Source organism: Rhopalosiphum maidis, chromosome 1, assembly GCF_003676215.2.
Source record: "Rhopalosiphum maidis isolate BTI-1 chromosome 1, ASM367621v3, whole genome shotgun sequence".
In the NCBI taxonomy this organism is placed as follows: domain Eukaryota; kingdom Metazoa; phylum Arthropoda; class Insecta; order Hemiptera; family Aphididae; genus Rhopalosiphum; species Rhopalosiphum maidis.
This window is the reverse complement of record NC_040877.1, coordinates 44580535-44607732: the sequence shown is the minus strand read 5'-3', so window position 1 is coordinate 44607732 and position 27198 is coordinate 44580535. Positions and strand designations below refer to the sequence as shown.

Below are 27198 nucleotides of genomic sequence, written 5' to 3'. Positions count from 1 at the left end.
CGTAGTGCTTTTTTTTTCAAACATTCTATACGATTATTGTTGTACTAACTGCAATATTTTTTCCACATATGAGGATCTAATAATGACATATTTCTTCATTCCACATCCTCCTGGCTTTTTAATTTTTACACGTTCAGTTTATGGATTATTTTTACATAATACCTCTAATCTTTATTGCTTGTAGTAAACACAGTTTAGGATATTATATAATATATAATTATTTTGTACTTAGTGCATTTTATTATGTTTAAGTAGTTTGATGGTGATTCCATGATTTATTTAATATACTAATTTACTAAATTTAAATAGTTCTTACAGTCATAGACCCTATTTTTTAATCGTTTTTAATATAAGTTAAAGCTTAAATAAATGGATTTAAACGCTTAAACAATAAAGGTATAGTGATTTTAATATCACACTATCGATTTATACTTAAATAGCTATTATCATATTTATAATTAAAATTATATGTTACAAATTGTTATTATAATATTATATTAAAGTTGATAATTTTATAATTTGAACGTTTAACGAGATAATAATTAAAAATTATAATATAATAATACTTAACAATTTACCTCGAACCATTAAAACATACCACTGATAATATCATAATATTATATAGTATCGTTTATTTTTATAGAGTCTGGACTTTTTATTTGTAAGGTCCCTGAAGTTGAATTTATTATACTAAACTATTACATTATTGAAGTTTTACGATTTACATTATTAAATTTTATTTAAAGTCATAAAGACTTGGATTTTTTCATTATTTATATTATTTTAAAGTTTGATTATATTTATATCCGTTTTAAAATTAAAAATGGAATTCCACAAAATCAATATATAAAGTGTTTCTCCCTTTCAACTGTATACAAAAGATCAATACACTGTAGTGTGTCACATCAATCTAAAGCTTTTTGTTTTGATATCGTGAAGTATAATTTCACTGTGTTTTATGCCTGAAAGAGTAAGACAACAATTATGAGGAATGGCATCCTATCCTAATAAAACAATAGTAAAATCGGTCCATATAACATTTTACATGTATAAATAAATGAAGTTTTGCCACAGTAAATGAAAACTTTCGCTCTCGGCGATATAAACATTGTTTATTTTGATTTTCAAATTGTACACATTTAAGAAATATATTAATATTCTAAAAACAAGCACAAATAATATTATAACTATTGTAATACAATTTTTCTTTTAAAATAAAAACAAATATTTATTTCTTGGTATTCCTCGGTAAAACAATAGTTGGCTTTTTTTCATTCAATTAGTAATTAAAAATAAAATAAAAATCTTGTTATTTTATAATACTATTTAAAAAAAACAATCTGCAATTAAATATTTTGTTGAAACATTTTAAAGCATTTTTACAAATTACACACACATACACATTATATGACTTTAATCTGTTCATTATTTTTTTAATTGTCAACTTACCACGGTGTTGTATACACTCAGAGTTCTGTTTTTCTATGATTTTCTATTTTTTTTTTTTTTTTTACCAATGCTAATGTAGGTACTTAACGCTTACGTCTTATTAAGTTTATTAAGTCATATTTAAGTTAAAAATTAAAATTCATATTTTATTAATTATCAATTAGTGATTACAATATTAACTATTTAATGTTGACAACAATGTCTAGCCGTACACGAGCTAAAATACCAGTGGATAAAACGGTTTTTATATGTAACTAAATAGCTCATGGACTTTTTATCTGACCATTAAAATATGAGTAAAGGTATTTTTATTTTTTATCAGACGTTTTAACCCGCTTTATAATACATGTAACGATTTAACTAATAAAAATTTAGTTTTGGAACAATATTGATGTCCATAAGCAATTATTATTCATCTTTGTCTTGTTAAAATTGAACTGTGACGACCCGATACTTATAAAGTTAAGATTTTTGGATGAACTTAACAAAATAAATTTAAAAAAATTAGATTTCTAGGATGTGTATTAATATTATATTACTTAATACTCGTTTACAATATGTATTTATCTGTATAATATATTTTATGCATTTAATGTCTTATCAGAACTACAGCTGTGTGTTACACTGATACGTCATTATAATATATATCCACGTACGAAATAAGTAATAAATTCTTCTGAAATCAACGCGTTACGGTTTTCATCATTTTTACTTAACCAAAAAAAAAAATACAATGATAAATATGAATTAACGTGCAGTATATATTGTTTAAAATATTATGTCTTCAATAAATTGATCGATATAGACTAATAACAATTTATTATAAATATGTATTGTAATGTTTGTGTAATATTCGAAGACATTAAAATCAAGTAGTTACGTAAGCAACACCAACCGCTACAATAAATGATAATAACAATAATTATTATGAAATAATTAATATATAAAATTTGTAACAATCCGATTTCTATTATCCAACAGTAGGTAAATAAATTACCAACTATATTGTGTATTATGAAAATACAGTAATCTTATAACGCATAATCGTGTTTTATTTGATTATGGACATAAAACATAATACATTATATTATATTATATTATATAACAATAAAATTTAAAAAATTTAAAGGACGTATAATTTTATTAGAAAACAAAAAACCTAAATCACCACGCATTAAAATGATCAAATAAATAAATTGTCGTACATACATGTTAATTTAATAACATAATTATATACGATCCCACAGAGAAGGGGTACGGAATTCGTAGTGTAAGCGTTTGCGTGCGCACTTTTTAGGGATATTATTCGATAGTGGCGTATCTACTGTGTTCGTGCGTGACAAGTAATTCTTTAATGTTTTTGTTTACTTTATACCAAACCAAAATGATATTATGATCAACACAAAACACTTAAACACGCAGTGTATTAAATCTGTTTGGTCTATCAAATATCGAACATTTAAATGTATACTTTCTGTTGGAGCGTGGTTTTTTGGTTTCTCGTTGTAACACTACAATTGCCACATACAATAATTAAATTAAAATAACAAATAATTTTAATAATAATAATAATAATATACATATTTCAAAAGCCGATCGCTCTCGTGCGTCCTAACATTACAATAACGACACCAATGAAGGTATATAATTGTGAAAAAGATAAAACTATAATATATATATATATAGCTCATCCTTGGGTCAAAGACTTGACGACGATGTTAGTAGCGGCGGTGAGTTCACAGTCCTTGTCCTTTGGCCACGCTCCTGTCAGGTCGTTACAAATGCTCGCAGGCGTCACTTCCCGTTCGCCATCCACGCAGTCGGTCTGCGCACGTATCTCGTTCCACGCGAAATGTACGTCAACCTCCTCGGTCAGCCGGCTGCACACCACGAACCGTATAACTAGCCTCGACCGGACGGTGGCCGTGACCAAGTAAATTTGCCCGCTCGCCATCAGTCGCTCGTAAAGGTTTTTCGTCCAGGCGTTGTCGCCCTACAGGTGAACGAAAACTCGGTTAATGATGTATCACATATCGTAGACACATTCCATGTAAAGGCGTTGTAACATGTAGTAACATTTTAGGTTTTAGAATACGTCATTTACATATTATTGACTTGAGTAATACAATACATAATGTTAGTGTGAAATTTGCCATTTATTTAAACTAAAGGATATTGTGATTGGCGAATAAACAATTCCTTATTTGCCAATTGAAATACAAATTCATGTACTCAATGAAATGTACTTATAACACGTCACGTTAATCGGTATTTATATGTACCTTTAATCGGAAGCAAACCAATCCCATGGTTACTGTGACGACTTCAAACCTCGGGTCCTGTTTGACTAACTTCCCAAACATGTCCGCCAAGTGAATCTGTTTTTTAATATGTGCCTGTAGGCCCTCCACGCCGTACAATCTCAACACAAACCACATTTTCAACGATCTGAACCTCCGGCCCAACGGTATTTGCCAATGCTGTAACATTGATACGACATTTGTGTAATATATTACGGTAATTGTATAGACTACTACTATTTATTATAGTATATAACTATGTAAACTGATAAATAAATAAGATTATTGAATAATGATCAATAAAGTATTTTAATAAATTAACCACGCCCGTTTATTCTACACTGTTATGGGCTCAAATATATATCTATAAATATATTTAAAAAAATATATTGTATCGTTTTGATATACAATATACACGATACATCGATATACCGAATAATTGTTTCCTATTAATATACACAACATTATAGTAATTACTCTGTAATCTGGCACTTGGGGATCCTGACTCTGGTAGCTGTGCTTCAAGTATACCCGGTCCACGTTGAACGCATTCACCAAATGAGTGGCGTTCTTCACCCACAAGGCCGAACAGTCAAAGTTCACCAAGAGCCATTTATGCAAGTTGACGTCGAACGAGTCAGCGTATTGCACTCCCGCCATCAGATATCTATATTCCGGCAAAACGAAAGCGGCACCTATTGAAGACGATAAACGAAGAACACGCACACCAGAAATGATAGTAATTAATAATAATATAATAATTAACTGTTAAAAAAATATCTTTCTCTCAAACAATACAAAATATTTAACATTTCATCGATATATATTAATACCACAAAAGTCTTAGCCCACTCCCCTCGCCAAAATATATGATGATTAATCGTCTTACTAGTTTCAGTTATTTTGCATAAATAATAAACATCATAATATTGATAATATGTAAATTTAATTAATTTTGTTCAAGTTTCATAAAAATCATTCAAATATGCAAGACAGCATTTCGTATTTTAATTTTCCGTAACTACTTTAAAACATTTTCATATACATACATTGTTCATCAAGCTCCTATGTCTTACTACATTCGATTTGGATTTGCTGCAAGTCCTAAGCTACTATTATGTACCAAACTTCTGTCTATAATATCGGGTATTAATATTAATATATATATATATAACATTACTAACATTGTAATAAATGTGTATAACATATTATAAATATTATTAATATAATGAAATTTAATATCGACAATGAAGTAAATCTTCCAAGTGTCCACCTTCAGGCGAAATAAAAACCAAATCGACAAGAATGACGTCTGTTGATTTGGAATTCTAATACCGTGAGTGAGATAATATAGATTTAAGGTGGGTTAGCTTAGGACGATACGACAATATTGAATTTCGCATTTACATATTATATTACAGCGGAGTTTCGCAAATCCAGACTTCACTACTCCGGACATTTAATTAATCCGCACTATCAACTATTATTGATTGATTGATGGATGATAAATAAGTTTTTTATATCCTAAAAACAGTAAATTCGTAATTTAAGAAATTAAGTCAACGATGTAGTATTGTGACTAAAAAAGTCATAGTTATGATGAAAAAAATTAATTCCAATAATTTATTAGTCCGTCTAAGACTTGTTGATTCACAGAAATTCTAAAGTTCTATCGGTTTAATCATAATGCGTTTCGGAGTGGTTCGGTTTAAACGAGTCCGGATTAGCGAGACTCTGAGACTGCATATTATGATATTAAATGGCGTTTTCAAATTTCCATATGTTTTACTTATTATAATTATTTTACAACATTCGTCGTAGGTATGACGCCAGCGGGCTGTGTACCTGCGTAAGCGGCGTCGACATGTAACCAAATGTTGTTTGCGTTGCAGATGGGGCCCAGCTCCTGCAGACAGTCGAACGCGCAAGTACCAGTAGTGCCCAATGTGGCAACCACGTAACACGGTATCAGCCCTTTGGCAATGTCTTCGGCTATGGCTTCAGCCAATATGGCTCCGGTCATCCTGCCGCTATTATCCGCCCTGAGCATCCGCATCGGCATCGATCCCAGGAGACCGGCTTTCTCTACACTCGAATTGGACTGATCTATACAGACGCGGCGAATAAACGTACACACATTAAATTAAATTAAAAAAAAAAATCACAATAAATCACTATATATGCATCATATTATCGATCGTGGTTTACGGGTTTAGTTTCCTGCGGAAACTTACCGGAAGTGTAGGCAACTAATTTCGCCTTAATCTCGCCGTCAGTCATGCTCGGGTCGAGTGCTTTGATCCGCTTTGTCGTGCGGTCTTTGGCTGCCAACAGGCAAACAAATGTGGCTTCACTGGCGCTGCCCTGTGTGAACCCGAAAAAACAATTATTATTATTATCGTTGTCAAAAAATAATCAACTTTATTTTTTCGTTAGCATAAAACAGACACAACAGAAGTATAATTATATTTTTATAAAAATACCTGAATTACGCCCCCACCGGGTCCTTCGGATTCGTTCAAAAACTGTTTTGGCAAGTCTAAGATTTTTCCAAACCAATTCATAACTTGCACTTCCAGTTCGGTACATGCTGGACTCGTTATCTGTGAAAAACGCGTTAATAGACTATATTTCCATTTCATATAGTAAGACTCGAAGATTGGAAACAAATATTAACAATTGAAAGAATATAGAATTAGCATATAGCTTTGAGCTCTATCAGAAAGTTCAAAAGTGACGTTTAAGTTTTGGAAACTTTCTAGTTAATTACACCACTTTCATAATATCAACTACAATTCAAACTTTGTTTTATATCGCAAAACATTAAACAAAAAACAGTTTTTGTAGCGTCAATTCCGTTTAATATTTTTTAAATAATCATTGTTTATAATAATTTTTAAGATTTAAACCAAAATGTAATTAATTTACACAAACTTGTCAATTTACTAAATTTATAGAAACATAAATATTATATAAACATATTATGTATGATAAAAAAAAATGATAATATATTACAAAGATAAATATCATAATAAGATTTGCATTAGTTTATGATTGTTAAAATATCATGATATAATGCAGTGCTTAACTTTTTTAATAATATATCTATAAACTCTATAAAACGTTTACATGCAGATTAAAATGGTATGTTATAAATATAGAGAAATACCGTATAAAAGTAATTTGTATTTGTAGCTAAAGCAAAAGTTTGACTTGTTTTTGATTTATTTTTTCTGTTGATACAGTGGCTATAAACAATTTAGCCTACCTACTTGAACTTTGGCATTTTTAACAGAACACTAAAGGCTGAAACAAATAACAACGTTCGCCATTTTTTAAGTTATTCTATTATTAATGGTACATTAAAATTCACGAACCTGATACCTGATAAATAATGTATTGCAAAGAGCGTATACGTTTTGTCTCACGACGGATTTAAAACTTATCTACAATTTTGTTATCAAACAATTCGTATGATAAAAATCGTGTAAAATATTATAAATTTTAAATGAAAAAAAAATATATGCATACAGCCATACACTTTTGTTTCTGCGAAGACTTACTAATTAAAACGACTATTATTCGAATAATAAATTATTAAATTCTCGTGGGACATTGTATCATATTATGACTTACTTATATAAGTATTTAATGACTATGTCTAAAACTGTAAAAACCTTATATTTACTATATAATTACTATAGATTAAAACATTTACAATAATTATGACAATATTAGTTGTTTTGTCGAATATTAAATAATACACACAGATCAATTCTTTAAAAAAAAATACCGATTAAAATACAAGATCAAATATCCTAGGTATCTTGGAGTTTATTAGAACAAATTATTCTTTAACTCTTCATAACAAGATTTATAAAACGATACAGTTTTATACGGTTAAGAACTATTGCGCAAATGTTCGGTATTATGAACATTTTAATAACTATTTATGTATACATACGATTCTGTATAATTTTTATGTAATATTTTTATAATATATTTTCACTCTTGTCTCTTGTTGTTATTAGTTATAAATTATATAATATTTTAAAAATTAAAAAAATTAAAGCCAAGAAAACCAGTGTCGAGCATAATGTATATATATCATAAATAAGATTATAAACATTTTAAATAGATAATTGTTTCAAGTTAATTTATAATTCGTTATAATTTAAGTGTGGAGTATTTTTAAATTATTATTCTCATGAAATAATAGTAAGTATAATAATATCTGAATGTGAATTTTTTTGGTGGAAAAAGGAGAAAATATAGAATATAAAATGAAATTAATCAACTTTTGACAGTTAATAATGCTGCCATCATACGAAAAAAGGTAGGCGAGTGTGGGTACTGTTCTGTTATATATTAGGTACGGAGTGAGTTACTATTGTGGGCTTATTAAATTTGAATTCAATGATGCATCGTTGTATACGAAAAACGATTCTGAGCGGAGGCGGTATGTCAGCCTATATCATTAAGTATATTTCGTGATATATTTTTGATATACCTATTAAATTCATTCATTTTACTTTTAGTATTACAGTAGGTTGATATAATTTTGTACTTAATTATTATAATAATATATATTTATACAATTATACCACATTATATAAACTTATATAACTTAAAATTGAATAACATTTTTCTGTAAATACCGTAAAACAGTAAAAGCAGGTTCATAATATAAATAGATAATATCTTAAAATAAAATATAAAAAATACCATTGTTTATAGTAAAATTCATAATAATACCTATAATACACGTAAACATTTTGAATTCCCCCCGTTAATGTTTATAAACTATAAAAAAAATAATAATACTTTTGTATTAATATTTTTTTTCTTTCGTTATAGGTACGTTGAATTTAAAACCATTCGGAAAAGTGTAAATAGAAATTAAATTTTCGGAATCATGTTGCGACATATTAGTTGTACCGTTCTATATTCTTCCAAAGGTTAATTTTCCACTTTCAAACTACACTCGTTACGCCGAGACGCCTTTCCCCGTCTTCGAAAAAGCGCCTTTTTAATATTTTATATACGTACCCAAGAAAATCCTATAGACCCGATCGCGTTACACAGCATATCTCCGATTATGGCCGGATAAGAATTTCCAGTAGGAAAAAATGCGTGAAACTGCGGTGAGTTCCAGTGTGTAACGCCAGGCATGATTACGTTTTCCACATCAGCCATTACCGTCCGCCAATCTTCACCCTTGACCGGAGCTTCAGGTGGCACCATTTTATACAGATATCCCGGTTTCACGGTGGAGAGAACGGGCCTGAAACGCATGTATTTTTATAATTTAAATAAAATAATTTTATGTAACACGTTCGTCGTTGTACCATTTATATACTACTAATCGCGAGTTCTTCGAAATTATAATTGTATTATAAGTTTTGAAATAATATTCACTACACGATAACAATATTCATGGTAATAAACCACCTTTTTGTTTACCTAATAATAAATTAATTAAAAATTTTAGTTTTTAGAATACCTACTCAAGTGGTCAAGTATACCGAAAGTTAATAATATTTTAAAATACTTACATTTATTATGATATCTAAGAAGTTTCTATTGACGAGACAAATTTTATTTTACAAATAAGAACAACTTTTTTAAAGTGTTTTTTAAATTGTTAAGCAGATAATTTTTGTGTATAATTATTATGCATATAGGTAAGGCTAAATTGAAACTCTAACAAATAGTTTCTGAATTAATAAATATTATGAACTACTTATTAGAATAATAATCCTTGATTATGTGCTTAAAATAATACATGATGACTTTATAATTATTTAAAAACTATTGAAATACATAATTGCTAATTAATATTAATAAAATTACCAATTTAGTAAAAATTTTCATAAATATACGAAAAACGTCTAAACTGAAAAGTTCATTTATTTTTATATCAGAAGTAAAACATAATAACTATTATTAATGATTGCCATTTTAAAGAATTATTGTAATAACTCAGAAACAACTAGTTCGAATTTCAATATAGATGCATCGATATTTTTAAAATATTTTTCCAAGTGATTTATAATAGTAAGGATAGTTCTCATTTTAAAATAGAGTTTGTATTGCCATATAAAATAATTCTTGAACGGTATAAAAAAATTTAAGTATCTATCTGATAATATGTTCATTAAATACCTACTAAAAAGTTCCAAAAATCAGAAATTGAATAAATGCATTATCAAATGATACTGTTATGGGAGTGATCATATTTGGCAATAAGTCAATGTGTATTTAGTGACGTTATAATTAAACATACTGAAAAATAGCTGTATACGCATATTACATCTCTACAAAATACAAATTATATTATAATGAATCTATTTTAGATCACACTATCGTCACTGTCGCAATCTGTATGAGTATAGATCACGTACACTTGACCAGAAACTTACATATATTGTAACACAATGACACCTTGTGTTATCTTATTACATAGGTATTCTAATTCAGTTATATATAATTATATACACATATATACATTACATATTATCATAATATTGCGACAATTACGACGGAGAAAATAGTTTTTTTTTTTATACCTGTCTCGGATGTTATCTATGTAGTCGGCGATATAGTCGATGACGGTCTTCCCGCATATTCTAAACGACTCAGAATCCATTTTTGGTTTATTTTACGATGAACGACGAAAAAACAATCGTATTACCTAAACAAAATAACATGATAAATTAGCGTTATTTGATTAATATTGAAAACGAAATAATTATTTATGACATTACGACACAATAAAACCCATAAACTATAATATACCACTTGAAACCTGGTAAGATTTATTGCAAAAAAAAACCGTTAGGTTTTAATCGTACACGCGTACGCGTAATGATAATAGTTTCTCGATTTCGAATCAAATTAATGCAATAACACGCTCATCTACGGTTGTTTTAAAATAATTACGTTGCAGCGAGCATAGATCATAATAATAATATGTACATACTGTATGATGTACAATATAATAATACCTACGCAAGCATTCGGATGATTAATAATGATTCGCGTTTGGTGCATACAATTAACTGCAATAGCAGTTTGAATCCCGACAGAACATATGTGTTGACACTTTACCGAGAAAAAGATGCGCTACTGGTGATCGTTGTATTGTTCTTTGTATTAGACAATTAGACTATAGTTTATACGGCGATATATATATATACAGAGTGATTCTTTTATCATGAACCACTAATTATACGTATTTAAAGTTTAGACAAGCGGAGTAGTGGACAAACATTTTGCGGGGTTACCCCGTACCACTCCACTCCGCGCATCAAAACTTTAACTACTCGCCCTAAATTCGATTTTTATGTATCAAAATACTTAGAACAATATTCTGTTTTGGAATATTGACATTAAAACTATGTTGTCATTCAAAAAAGTAAAAAACTTAAAAAAAATATAACGATAAAAATATTTAAAAATACAATTTTTTAATAAAAACTTTGTTTTTTTTGATAACTTGAAACTATGTAAATTTTTTTTTTTTTCAAAAACATGAAGACTTTTTGAAATAATGATAAAAGATTCACCCTGTACGTATAATATTGAAACTTCTTTCCGAGAAAAAAAAATTAATAGACATTCAAGGATATTAATCGATATTGCTTATATTGTTATAACGTGTACGTCGTAACGATATTTTTTACACATTTTTGACTGCGTTCATAGTTTTCAAACACGTATTGTTATTTTGAGAATCAACGAACTTTATATTGCAGAAGTGTGTGTGTGTGTGTGTGTATGAATGTGTACAGATCGAGTGTTCAAGTGGGTACGAAACATATATTCAAAGTCGTGTTAAGGACGCGTTCGGTTTTGTTTCGTTGGAAAAGGTTGCGCGATTAATGGACGCGACATAATATGCGGAACCATAATGATGCTGCAAAAACAAAACGGAAAAAAAATGATCAAGGTCCGCGCGATACATTATAAAAAAAAGGTTGAAATAACGTAGCGCCGCGCCGACAAAGGGGGTCCAGCCACGCGATGCTGCAGCATTTCTATGTTCAATATTGGATGACAATTCAACGGCAGTCGTAAGATAATATTAATTATTATAATAATTTATTACCACAACATGATATTATAATATACAAATAATGGCATAGTGCCGGGTGGTATGAATAATCACAAAAAAATGTATGTATTAATATTGCGAGCTAATGGTCTCTTTAATATGATTTAGTTATCCGTAATTGAATCATTAAATTAATCAATTTTTCGTGTAACCCGACATATTATAGGTATAATAATACAGCAGTACGTATCGCCGTGATGGAACCAACGGAAAATAATATTACAGTTTTCCCGTCGATGATGAGGAGAGGCCAAGTAAAAAATGCATATTACCGATTTCGCTTCCATCAAAAAGATTTGAACAAGTATTTTGATGACGTTTATTTAATTTGTTCGGCAAGATCGAAACAAGGGATAACGAAAAAATGTTTAACTCTGTATTAGAATGATTATAGAAAGATTTTTGATTTAGTGGCGTTTTGGTACATAAGAAATCGTTATAATTCATTTCGATTAGGTACCGACGATGGTGGCAACCGACAATCATCGCCGACAATTACGTCGGAAAAAAAATTTTGCAATTCAATAACAATAACTAGAGATATGATGTTGATAACTTTTGAATTTTTTTTCTCTAATAATCATGTATAATGCTAACAAGCTATACAATTTTTTTATGCTTCAATGATTCAAAACGTATACATTTTATTTTGTATTTTCGGGAATTTTTAACCATGAATGTATTTTTTGTTCCATAACGTCATTTGTAAATGTCATTTTTTATATTTTTCATATTATAACAAGTTATTTTTTTTTTTAATTGTTGTACGTGGTAAGTGATTATTCTCGAATATTAAATTTGAAAGAAAATATTTAGATTTTTAAAAATAATTAATCATTACTTTTGAAGGTTTTTGTAGTGATTAGATTTACCACGTACAGAAAGTAGAGTCGTTCAGGTACATACTATGCTTTTATACGTGTATACATTTATCAAATATCATATTTATATATTGCTGTATGGTACAAGGTAAAAAATCCAATAAATAATTTTTTTTTTTTTTAAGTCATTAAAATCTTATCTAACTATAATATATTTTAATGTCTATGATAGTTAAATTCTATAGTGTGGTAAAATCGTATAGCCCTTCCCTCACCCATCTCCAACTACAACGTATCTCAGACACCAAAAACAATGAGATACCGATTCATCCTCAGATGGTCGTTAAATACACAATACTCGACCGTTCCCATACGTCGATGGGATCCGCGTACATGTAAGTGTGTGTGTGTGTGTGTGTTGTGTTTCAATACGCGGAACTGCGGTTTCGACCCTTCGAGGAATTCCGGAAAGCCGTAGCGGTTGAGAGTGGAAAACGAGCTCGACGTGTGTCAACGACGCGGCCATTAGTCAAAATCATTTCGGCCGGCGAGTTATGTCTGCCGATGCGCGATTGATCGACCTCGTTAACGGGGTTAACGAAAGGCGTTTTTATATCACGAACAGTCTGGCTTTTTTCTTAGCATTTTTTTTTTCTCTCCGTTTACCCCACTCCGCTGTTTACGATACGCACGTGATAAATACTACAATACTACTAATTATTGTTATTATTATTATCATACCATCATTTTATCATCAATCTTTAACGTCACGACCGGTCACAGACTAAAATAATTATGGAATTATGACGGTGAGTACCTATATTATAATATTTTTATACCACAACAACCACGGATATCAAACCCTGGTTCACAGCTACGTTATCTTCCATGCCGTATGCCTTTAATTATATTCTGATTGACCATTGTTATCATGGTATCATTTACTTACCATGATCTACCGGAAAATTTTAAGAATTGGACAAAGCTCAACTTTTTAACACGTATAGTTTTGAACCCGGCTCAAGAGTAAAGTCAGTCAAAGCGTTTTAGTTTTTCACATAATACTTACGCCAAACGGGACAAACGAATCGAAAACTTTATTGGTTAAGTCTTTTTAGAAGTATACGTACACGGTACATTTTTCGAACTCGTCGATTTATCATTGACTTCAAATCTGTAAAAACACCGCGATACCGCGATGACCAATATCGAAAGTATTGTGGTTTTTATATGATATAAAAAAAAATGGTATAAAACCATTGAATATATTATTTATAATATTATATTATGCATTATAAATATAAAATAATATGTACAATATATGTATTATATATAAGTAAGTGCCAGTACCTAATACGTTTTTAATTGTAAATGGAATATCAGTCCGTAGTACTTATACGAATTTAGTACACGGTTTTGAACTATTAATATTCAGAAATGAATGTACACGGTAGGTGGATTAGCGTCTTTAAATATAGTTTTGCAAACAACAACAACAAAAAAAAAAAAACGTTTAAAAAATATGCATTATTTTGAAAAAATGTGTGTCTTTGTCGGCATGCAAACTATAAGTTCGTTATACAAACGTACATAGTTGATATACTTGTTGCACATGTATAATCAAACATATCGATATACTCGGAAATTCCCAGTGGCTTGACCTATTGGTAGTTAACATTAACCCGGATGACTGATTATGTAATAAATCTGTGTATTTGTACGAAATATTCGGTATTAATTTTAGAAATTTTAACTTAACATTGATTAAACTAGTAAATAAATAGGTTATTCCAAAAATTTAGTCCGCCCACTAGATTCAAAGTTTAAGAATTTTGATTTATATAGCTTTCAAAGCAATTAGTTATTATATTTATTAAAAAATAATAATAATAGTTTGGTTATGTAATTAAATGTAGCAAAACTTAGCTTCTAAAGCTCACTGTCCACCCTTTAATTATGTATATTCAATAACTTGAAGATATTGGCAAAAATAAGACCTGGACGAACAAAATTTTATAGCCAGAAATGTTTTCCTTGGCCACCAAAAAACAAACCAATACATTATATTTCTTATATTCTTAATTTTTTTTGTTACTTTTTAGGTGATTACAAATTATAGTTTGACAAATAATTTAAAATAATGTTGTTCGATACTTTAGAAGAAAAATGTTTGAACTTGTATTTTGAGGCTGGTAGCAAATCAAACTTACAAAAGGTAGTTGATATTCTAAGAGTCAAAAGTAAAATCGTTTTAGTATTTTGAAAATATATAAACGGGAAAAACTACAATTTCTATGCAAATCTAGTTATCAACAATGTAACTCATTATATTTTGGAATGTTAGACAACAATAGAAATATTATCAATTATTAAAAAAACAATTAACAAACTTACTTCTGGTTACGCTAAACGGTACAATATTATAATAATATTATGTTGTACCTATTTAGGATAGGTATATAACGTGATTGTTATAATCTTCTGATTGCGCTTATAATCGAACACCTGCACTATTATATACTGCACCACCGGAACGTCCGAAAACAAATTGTTTCGTTCACCGCTTCAGAACGCACACCGATCGATCACTAATAAATAATAATATAACACAATATTTTAAAATATAATATCACGCTTTCCTATCCACATCACACCACTTTCTCTGTCCTCCCGTCACCGTGTCCCTCCCTCTCAACGTACAATGTATACATCTAAACCCCGTCCCGCTTCGTGCGCCGTCATTTTATATTCGCACTTAACACTATATTATAATATTATAATCTAATGTCTAAAATTCGAGAATAACGTCATGTCATTATAATAATAATATATTGTATGTTATTACGAACGCGACATAATGTATGTTATAACAATATAATAACAATAATAAACAATAACAAACGACACGATTTTCTCGTATATTTTCTTCTCGGCCAACAACAATGACTATACACCGTCGAAAACGAATACGGCCTTTGAGTGGTCATTATAAAATTAATAGGTACAGTTATATTAGGTCTTGTAAAATAAACTATATAGATAATTATTTTGTAGAAAAGTATTTCAAATTCGAATTCAAGAAAAATACAGATAATTAAAAAAAAATAATTAGATACTTTCAAACATTTTTACGTAATGTTTTGTTTTACCTTATAAATCGATTGAATTGAATTTTTTTAAACATTTTCGTGTTTAATATTATCTTCCTTGAGTATTTTATACTAAGTAATTTATTTTAGTTTAACTATAGATTACTCATCAGACATCTGTTTTCTTTGATAAGTTATTTACATTTTCGGTTAGGCGTGTAAATCACCCGAAATGAGTATGTAATATTATCGAAAACATATTGAGCGTATTACGCAAGGAAATGTACAAATAATAATTGTTTTTTAAAATATATTACCTATTTTATATTATTAAGAAGTATGAAGTTATCATTCTTATTCAATATACATCAATAGTTGACAGTTATAATACAATAGAATACTATAGAGGGCACTAGACTTGGACACTTAGTTTTGCGTAAAATCATATTACCCATAAACGCTATTATATCTATTAAGAAAATAAAACTTTTACCTTTTGTAATACTTCATATTTTTATATGGATTATATATTTTGACTTATGTTTTTATATTATCTATTTCTCAATTTTTATTACAATTTTACATAAATGAATCCAAAATATAAAACATATAAACTAAAAATAAAAAGTACTTAATTTTAAATAGAACTACTTTGAGAAAGTATTCGAATACGTCTTTTAAACAAGTAATTTACAAGACTGGATTTAATAATTATCATTCGATGTCGAAGACCGTGCGATTATGTGTAACAAAACGCGTCGTTCGGTTTTTAATTCACTACGTTGCGGTCTCATGATAACGACTAGCTATCATAGGTTTAATGAGCTTGCTGTGAATATTATATTGTACGTGTCATTTGAACGGATAATCAAAAACCATATACTTTATACTCAGATATGGAAAAATATCATTATGTATAAAATTAAAAATAGATCATGTCTATATCCAGACTTTCTATTTGAAATTGATATTACTAAGTGGCATTTTAAATCATAATAATATGAAATAGTCAACTAAATAAAATATAAGTGACTTTGTTTTTAAAAATTGATTGAATGATTGGCTAAATAATTGTTATAAAAATTATGATACTATATAATAATGATAAACTGATAAACATTTTTAGCCGCGGCATTTACTTACAACTTCTAAAATAGTTTTATCATTATTTGATTTGTGTAAAAATCTCAGTTTTTCCGAAATTTTATTTTTATTTTTCCCAATTACAAAAAAGTAGAAATTTTGACCTCTCAAAAGTATAAGCTAGATCCGATTTTCTATCTAAACCCAATCTCAAAGTTCAAAACTGAAACATTTTATCGACTACTTATTGTGTACACGCCATAATACAGAACAAAAAACACACATTATTATAAAATCAATACATTCATCACTCCACTCGAAACCTAATACCTGATTTTCATATTTTTCGTATCTTAAATTATCTGTGAAAAATAATAAGACCATTATGGTCAATCCAAAAAGATACTTTTTTATTTCGTTCTCAGATAAGTTAGTACTTTTTCGACTTATTTTCTTTTCTCTTTTTACGTGTCCCGTCGTTATACATCATCATCAGCTAATATGTTTGCGTTGATTAATGATTATTGTACTTTTTATTTTTATTTTTTACAATAAGTCATCACACATATTTTGACCCTTACGTAGACAAAGAATTATTCCAATATAGCAAATTATAAACTAATTGATAAAAGAAAATTACATTTTAATTTTCATTGAAAAATTACATTATATAAGTGATACAGAATAAAACTACTAAAGTACTAAACTATGCAAAAAGTATTTAAAAATTATCAATCTCTAGAGATTGATTTCTAAAGTTATAGTTAAGTTTTCAATATATATAGGTATATAAACGCGAATCTAGAAATTAAATAAGGGTGGGGGCTAAATGAAAAAATGTACTTCAAGCACATAAAAGCATAGGAATTAAGTTTAAGTTTTGAAATAGTTTAAGTAGGTATCTAAGGCCTAAGGGAGGTGCTTCATCCGCGCCTGTAGGTATAAACGATATCGAAGAATATTAAATATTTATAGTCTATAAAGTAATCAAGTATATTTTAATGAAAAATGTAATATGTACACGAATATTTTGTAGTAATCGATATTAAAATACATAATTTGACAAGGAAAATAAATTGTACATTGGGGATAGATATTCTATTAAATTTAGATGTCTACTTACATATGTATATTATAATATATTATATAAAGCATAGCGAATGTTTATTTATTGATAATATTAGTAATATTATTACTAATATTAATTATTATTTATAGATACATAGTAATAAATTCAAGTCGAGGTTAGCTATAGAAATGTAAAATTACAGTGATATACATATATATATAATATTGTAGTTACTAGCTATTAAGAATTTTGTATTATACACTTAACTATATTGTTAGGTAATTTCGTAAAAAAAAATCCAATTTTTTAAATTTATTTTAAAATTTAATTTATATTACCTATTTAATATTATAGCATGTATATCTATGGTTCATGACTATTTTGCATATAACCCAATATATTCAATATAATAATATGATATACTATGACATTGAACAAAGAATTAAATTTTCATAACCAAATCAGAAAAAAAACTACATTTACACCTTGATAATACATTTGTCATAATACACTTCAATCGTCGAAAATCAAAACTTGACTAAATTGAAACGCTTTCTATCAAAAACATTTAATGTCTAGCCAAGTCTTACTATGCCTAATATATGCTTCTGTATTAAATTTAAGTTAATAAATTGCATCATTTATCTAATGCTACAGAATACATAAAATATGAGTATACCCAATCCCTGACTTTCTATCCATACCCGGCAAAAAAATTAAATCACCTTATTAATAAATTATCTATGAAATTTGTCTTTCGGATTCGGTCTTCTGAACTTAAGTTGTCACGATGCCGCTTATGATTTTTTTTTATTATTGGATTTATTAAAAAGAGGCCTGCAGTAGTCGCTTTAGTCCACAGCCAGTGGATTTACCTATTTGATATATAAATATTAATATTGTCAATAATATTCTATCGTATGTAATGGTTAGTTTTTTATTATCTTTTTAAATAATATAATATATATTAATATATTATCACCAAAAAGCTATATAATAACGATGGGTAATTTAAAGTTAAACAATATAATATATACTCACAAAACTTTAAAAGACAGTACATAAATATTTAAAAATTATAATGAAACATATTGTATAGGCGTTAGTTGAGTACTTCTATATTTTAATCGTTATATTATCAATAGTTTGACACTTTTACAATATTTCCTATAAAGTAAAACCAATAAATGGTTTATATATTATATATATATATAGGATGATTCACCAAGCATACTCATTACTCATCCCTTTTTTTTCTACATAAATGCAGTTATTCAAAATCTGATTTTCAGAACTTTAAAAGATACTTAGAAATTAATATAAATTCATGAGGTTTGTACTGCTTAAAAAATTTCTATGGCGACATAACTTCTATTTCTCAAAATAATGTTAATCAGTGTTTTACTCTAAATTATTTGGTGGATAATTTTTTTGAAAATTTTTATGTACCTTATTCAAAATTAGAATGAGTAGTTTTTAAACTATTTAATTTTGTATACTAAAGATAATAGGTTCATAATAATGGGTTTGGAATACATAACATCTCTTTTAAAATGTTGTACAACCATTTTTTATCCTTAAGTAAAACATATAAATAACTGAAATACTACCTGTCAAATTTTCAATTAGGTACATCGAAATCCTTCAAAAAAATCATCTATCATCCACTAAATAATTTAGATTAAAAAAGTAGTTTTAATTTAAAAAAAAGAAGTTTTAATCACTACAAGACATGCCTTGAGTGGCATAAAAAATCTCAAGAACTTGAAAATATGGTCAGTATATCTAGAAATTCAAAAAAATTAAAATGCATTATTAAATTAAAATGGGTGTGTATTGTGCTTGATGAATCACTCTATTTAAACTAAAAGCGAAAATTTATTTTCTAATTTTCGGCATGACTAACACTTACTTATAATTATATTATTATGTATATTATATTATACACATTGTATAAATATTTAAATATGGGTAATCTATAGAATACTTGACACGTTTTATCAGTGAAGAAATGATCAATATTATTATTCAAATTATAGTTTATAAAATTCCTACACATACTTCCATAGAATTTCTATGGTATGTAGGGCAGTGTAAAAATGTAATTTTTAAAATCATATTTTTTTTCTACCAATGATATCCATTCAATGTATTATTACAGTTAAATTATTTTATGTACCTAATTTGCACATTATTATTTATCATTTCTTTTAAAGTATAACTATTTCATTTTAAAAAAGTGCAAACGTTTATGGTAATCTCAAAGACAAATTTGATAATCTAATTAATATTATGATTTTTTTTTAATTTAAGAAAAAAAATTAATTAACAAGGATTAAAAAAATAAGAAAAATAGTTCTTGCATAAAAATAATTTTACATATTATATCTTATCATACTATATGCTAATATGTGGTTTGAAAAAAAATAACACCAATATAAAACATTATATCGAATCCGAGAAAGTAATAAGTAATAACACTATAATAACATATAATAATTTGATATCATATTTTTGAAATACAATTCGAGATTATTAGTTAAAACTAAATAAGATAAAACTGTAGATTGTAACGAAACAACATTGTTATATTACACCTACGGTATTATATAAATATAACGAGACTGTCGAGACGTGCGTTTCGCGTATTCCTATAATATACGTATAGTTAAACCAAAACTGGAAAAAAAAACTTGAAAAACCGTAATATAACAAGTCTCTATCGTACAGATATCATATTCATCCAGTCACCTCGGACCTATAAAATTTAAATTTTTGAACAACAAAATGTAATTGTCGACGTGAACGACGTGATATTATAAATATTTTTCGTACGACCAATGGCCGATAAACGTGTAAACCGTGAAGACGGTAGTCGTATACGGATTTATACGTGAACCACAATATTGATATTATGTATTGCCAAAAAATGATGGTTCAAAAACGATCGAAGTGATCGGATCTTCCAGGCTATATCTGACTATATGTAATAATATAATACTATACATTCGTCCATTTTAATTACATTATTTAATTTGTACATGTCTATACTGCAATCGTGTTATTATTATATTATATATTCTTCCGTTTTAAAAACGTACTCATCGCACTTTTTTTAAATCGCATGTCACACGACCGTTAGATAATATTCAATGTAGATATAAAACAGATAATAGTTATACGGCCGTAGTAGCGATGTATATATATATATATTATTGTTATATTTCCATTATATTATAATATTATTATATACGTATTTCTAATTATGTTACAAAATGTACAACAACGATAATTCGTATTATTTTAAGTGTTAACGTAATGTACCTACTACCTACGCTCTATATTATAGGTGTAATGTACGCCATGACGATGGTGGTGCTTTTATTTCGTTTCACCGAAAAAATGAGCGCGACTCACGCGAAACGTTTTCCATTAAACTCGGCGAAAATAAAGAAAATAAACCCGACAATATAGTATTGTGAAACGTGTGTCAAATATTTTAGTCCTTTTCGCTGCAGCCGATGCGTTAAAAAAAAAAAATCTAACGAGATAAGTGGTTACACATAATATTAATAACTATACAAGCTATTCAAAGCATTTACAGCTGCATAATACCATAATAAATTTAAACACAACAATTGTTGTTCTCTGTCCGTTTCGATTAGTATCGTAAATATACAACTTACAAATAGATTCCGTAAAACCCCTAAAAAGACGTTTTTTATGGCATTTAGATGTTTAAATGTTATTATTGATGTTGCTTAACGTTTTCTAACGATCGGTCACAGTCGTGTTTTATTTATTGTATGACCATTGTCCACGTAACATAACTATTCTCAACACAGCGAGATTGCAAAACGAATGTAAAACAATCCGACCTAGTAGTCTGAGTTTAACTCTTATTTTAGTCGACATTTTTTTTTCGCTTTTCACTAATGATTCTTAGCACCTGACTCAAACAACATTATATTAACAATATTTTAATAATTATTTTCGTTTATACCTATACTTTTCAGTGTCCATATCATTATCGCGTGACGACCGTGAAGATTATCCAAAAGTAAAAGTATAACGTATTTTACATTATACAGGTAATAGTACTTACTATTAAAATATTATAATCTTTAAAACGCCATCTGTGTTTTAAGTTTTTCATCCGTCTATTATTGGGGTTTCTGACTATGAATAGAAACTTTTAAATGCAAGTCACGGCGTCATAATGTGTCGATTTTATTTTTTTATATTATTTAATATTAGGTAAGTATAACAATTGTTAGAATATGTTAAAAATTGTTCATAACTTTTATTTTTTATACATTTTTAGTAGTAAAAATAGATATAATATATTTTCTATTGAACAAAAATAGTAATAAGAATAATGGCTCTTCTATCAAAATAATCAATATATTAAGTTATTATTCCAAAAAAAGTATTTTGAAGCCTTTTGAAGTTATCACTGAATGTGTACTATAATCATTTTTTTTTTTGTACGTCATAATACCGATGTCGACCTTCGCTGTACAAATTAACGAGGATGACCGGGCATGGTCTGTAGAATTTCCTTAGAATTCGTATTTTTGATAGTTATTAATTCGATTTTAAGCTCATTTTGTTTGTTTAACATAGTGTTTGTATATAATTAACGCGGTGATTAGGTGTTGTACATACATTTTGTCATGTCGTCATACTTGTCAGCAGTCATCATAATCATTATTAATGTTCGCTAAAATTTCGTGCGTTATATTTAATATATAAGTAGATGGCAACCGTAATAACTAATATTATATTATATCGTTAAATCTGTTGACTCGCAATCGTGAGTCATGGAATCCGAAATTTATAAAATCCCCATTTTCCAACATGTATGATACACAGAATACTCTGTTACAATATTATAATATTTCAACGCTCTGAATCGTTAACGATGTTGTAATTATATTCGGCTTACATTTAAGTTATTTATTACCGATATTAGATTTTATGTGACACAAAATACGTACATTATACGGTGGCAAACATTCACCATAGATATTTTAATAAGAATAAGAAAAAACAATTTTAATGTTTCGATCCTCACTACAAACTGATATTCTGATGCAGATAAAAGACAATCCTTTGACGAGTTTGGTCTTTGAATTCGAGTACACTTTATAATATATCTAAAATCGTAAACGATTGTGTACTATTTATATTGTATTATTACTGCGTAATCTATCTCTCGTATTATCGTGAATATAATATAATATAGCATAATATGTATTATCACTTCCGTGTATCTATGTTAGTATAATAGAATATGCGTGGTGTTTTATACTAAGAATAATATTATTTTATCATATAGCATGCATATTTATATGTATGAATTTGAAATCGAAACGAGATTACTTTATTTACAGTCAGATTAGTTGAAAATTTCACACATTTCAGTTTCCGAAGATAAGACTAGCGTACCCACATTATTCATATTTACATACAATTTTGGAAAGTACGCTTGTAAACCATTGAATGTTTTACCATAGGTATATTTTTATATTTTTTTGATAGTTAATCCGTTTCTTTGTGCGACAATATCGTCTCCGGCGATGTTATTGTCGCGTAAATACCTCGGCAATAAATATACGCATTATATAATATCTGCAGACCTGCCAAAATAAAACTCCGTACATCCCATTACTATAGTGTGTGCATTATTTGGCGTTTTTTTTCTTTTTCTTTCGCCTTAAGATTTCGTTAAAATATTTAAATTTGCCTTCGCGTTACACTGTGGGGATGTAGCGATTCATCTAATCTAAATGTAAAACACGACTATTATACAATACGTGTATGCAGGTTCGATCGTCGTATGCAAATATACGTAGGTAGACGATGTAATGTAATACATTACTGCAGTCGGTGTAGTGTTTGACAACCCATAGTATTATATTATTATTTAGCTGGATAAGGAGAGAGTACAAAGGATGAGAGGATGTTGGGTATAGAGGAGAGTTTGTGAAACAAGTACCACAAAAAAATCTGCACTATACGACGATTAAGAGGCGTACACCATTTTTTATTTGTCTAATGAATATTGTTAACGGAATAATAATATGGAAGTCGATAGTTGACATTTTTACGAATAAGTAAAATAGACAACTCAGACGCAAAAATGCGCGCTTATATAATAACACATTTCTGAAGCTATCAGATAAAAAATTATAAAAATCGCATTTTAACAATATTTTTTTTTTATATTTATAACGCAGTGTCAGAGTGTTTAGAATTCAACTATATTATAACATCGATTTCCGATTAAAGATTGAAAAAAATGTATTAAAATTCGAATAAAATCATGCAGTAAAATCATACTTTCAGTCCGAATTTCGTACACAATAAATTATAGAAGAGAGAAAAAAATATCGCGTGTGTATAAATAATATTTTTTAGTAATAAAATTAACGATGAATCATCTTGAAACGACTTGATATAGTCGGAAATCGATAGCGGCAGTACTATGGAGAAGAGGGTATGTATAGTGCTTTAGTGCGAACTATATTTTGTTCTTCCTGAACTGTATTTGAAAGATTGAAATTTAACAAAAAAATTTAATAATTGAATTTGTGTATATTATAATATAATATAATCATGGAGATAACATTCATTGTAGACCAATTTACGGATTAAATACTATAAAAAAATATACATAATCGTATATTGTAATAAAATAATATGCACTCTTATTTGTGTATAACATAACTTATAATATTATTTTTTAATACATTATCTTAAATTCTGGTATTTTATCAAGGTATTTAGAAAGGAATTAATTATTGTTATCTACTATAATTTATATTGTTTATATTTTTTGGTGTGAGGAAATATATTTATCAAGATTAAGTGAAGGGATAACGATAATATTGAAATATCGTAGCCTCCAACGATTATTGAAAAGAAATATTGTACCCTAGTCAAATAAAGTTTGGTGTTGCCACTGTCGAAAACGATATTTTATTATCCTAAAACCATATAATTTTATTTATTTTATCAAAAAATATTTTATGCTCAATGTTTATATATTTTTTTATATTGAAAGATATTTTGATATTATTAATGTGTATTTACATCATAATTCATAATATTTAATTATATATAATACACATTTTTAGTTCATTTAATAGTCTCTATACATACACGTAACTATGATTATACATGTATGTTATAAATTTTAATATTAAATATCAGTTGTTGTAACATAATTTTATTGAACAAAACGATACACACACACACACACACACAAATAGTTTTTTTTTACTATAAGTACCTACTATACGCGCCATTCCACAATGTTAACGACAAACCACATCAACGAATACTGGCAAACTTTTAATGAAAAAAGAAAGACAATTGAAATAATTTATCATTATCTACAATACGTTATTACCATCTGCTATACGTAGTACGTTATCTACTTACCAACTTACCTATAATATTACACTATTACAGCCAGAACGGAAATTTTATTAAAACCTGCTCGATGCACCTGATATTTTAGAATTTTAAAATATTATTCCGAAAAAAACAACTTTGAAACCACTCCGATGAAAGTAGCACACCGAGAACGATTTCAGTCTATCCATTTTAATCGATGGTACGTATTCCGAATCGGAACTATATCGTGCCGTCTCTATAATATTATACACTGCGGTGAAGAGCATTTTCACAATAATGGACGAATATGGAAATACGTAAACGTCAGGTTTAACAAAGAGTTTTATTACTATACTGTATAATTTAATACGACGTATAATAATTATTATTCTATTTTAATCATACTTTTTTGGCAATCACTCGGTAATGTTCAATCTGCAGTTGATGCACGTTTTCGGGATTTTGATATGATGATATCGTTCGGAGGTGAAGAAAATATTCACTAACTTTTTGAGAAATCAAATTGTTTAAGTATATTTAAAAAAATAAAATTATAGAATAACTATAATGATAATAACTGTAAAAAAAAAAAATTGAAACCTCAATTATAAAAGTTGCCATTTATTTCAAAAAGTTTGTCTAGAAAAAATAATTAAAATAATGATTATATTACGCTAAAAGAAACACCCTGTAAATAATATAATATGACCATTATTTATAACACCCAAAGTATAATATGCTAGAGTCGCGTGACAACAGCCTGTTGGGGGTCGTATCGTTTTGCATTTTTCGGAAATAAATGTTTTTAATTTTAAACAATTTGATTCGGACCGTGCAAATTGCCTGTACAATATGTAGCCATGTAAACCTAATATTATAAACGCGCATACCAACACATATACATTATAACCGAGAAATCACGCTCCAAAAACCCATTAGAAACGGACGTGAAAAATGATTCGACAGCGCATGGCGCTTTGCTGTTATAAAATCTCAACTCATTTGTCAAAAACGTCATCCCGCCTTGTGCTTCGAATTCAATATCGAATTTAATAACAGTCAAGTGGACGTATTTAAATCGAATTTCTTGAAAAGCGTTTCTAGAATAAACTATGATGTAATGTAGTTGATCAGAACCTTGTGGGAAGTGGACCACCTACACAAACAGTTATTAACAAAAGCAATTCAAAGTTACTTCGAATACAACATTAAATGTTTAAAAGTTAAAAAAAAGTACGAGTGATTCTAAAAAAAAAAATAACAATAAATGGTACACGGCGATAATATTGTGCTATTATAAATAAATTAAAAAAATTTTAGGTAATTCGAATAGTTTAATATACTATATATTTATGTTAGATTTCGATTGCTTAATACTTAAATCAATCGATATAGCCTCAACTTTATAACCTTATACATAAATTTAATTTCTGAATTAAGGTGATCTGCAATTGGTTATATCCAACTTTATTATGCTTTCGAAGAATGTTTATACCTATATAGTAATTTGTTCATTATCTATTTGTTATGTATTCTTATTGTGCCTTCTTTGGGGTTGCACGAAAATTTTATTATACCCTTGTTACATCTTAAAACAGGCGAAAACTCAATTAGTAAGTTAAACTGATACATTTTAATTTAATATCATAAAAATTGTCTTGATATTTTCAACTCAAATATTAATTTTATTATATTGGTAATATTATAGCATACTAAAAGGAAATTTATCAATAGGTACGTAGCCGTTATAGGAATAAGTAACTTAATCTACCTAATCGTTAAAATATTGACAATTTATACTTTGAAGTGTTGACAATAATTAATGTAATATAATTTATAATGTATTTACTATAGATCTACCAACTTT

The 27198-nt window shown here is 28.0% G+C and overlaps 1 protein-coding gene across 2 annotated transcripts in view; it reads right to left on the bottom strand.

Moving 5' to 3' along the window:
- Positions 1-1404: 1404 nt before the first annotated feature.
- The window catches only part of LOC113553756 (aromatic-L-amino-acid decarboxylase-like), a 30177-nt gene continuing 4383 nt past the window's right edge, over positions 1405-27198 (bottom strand). Inside the window, exons 2-10 of one of the 2 annotated variants that reach the window (XM_026957271.2) lie at positions 15081-15274; positions 10319-10443; positions 8799-9033; positions 6233-6352; positions 5984-6113; positions 5595-5855; positions 4227-4444; positions 3732-3929; positions 1405-3442 (exon numbers count right to left, since the gene is read on the bottom strand). In XM_026957271.2, coding sequence (XP_026813072.1) covers positions 3137-3442; positions 3732-3929; positions 4227-4444; positions 5595-5855; positions 5984-6113; positions 6233-6352; positions 8799-9033; positions 10319-10398 — 1548 coding nt within the window. In that variant the 5' untranslated portion in view covers positions 10399-10443; positions 15081-15274 and the 3' untranslated portion in view covers positions 1405-3136. The remainder of the gene's footprint in view (positions 3443-3731; positions 3930-4226; positions 4445-5594; positions 5856-5983; positions 6114-6232; positions 6353-8798; positions 9034-10318; positions 10444-15080; positions 15275-27198) is intronic. The other variant, XM_026957263.2, reaches the window with a different exon arrangement.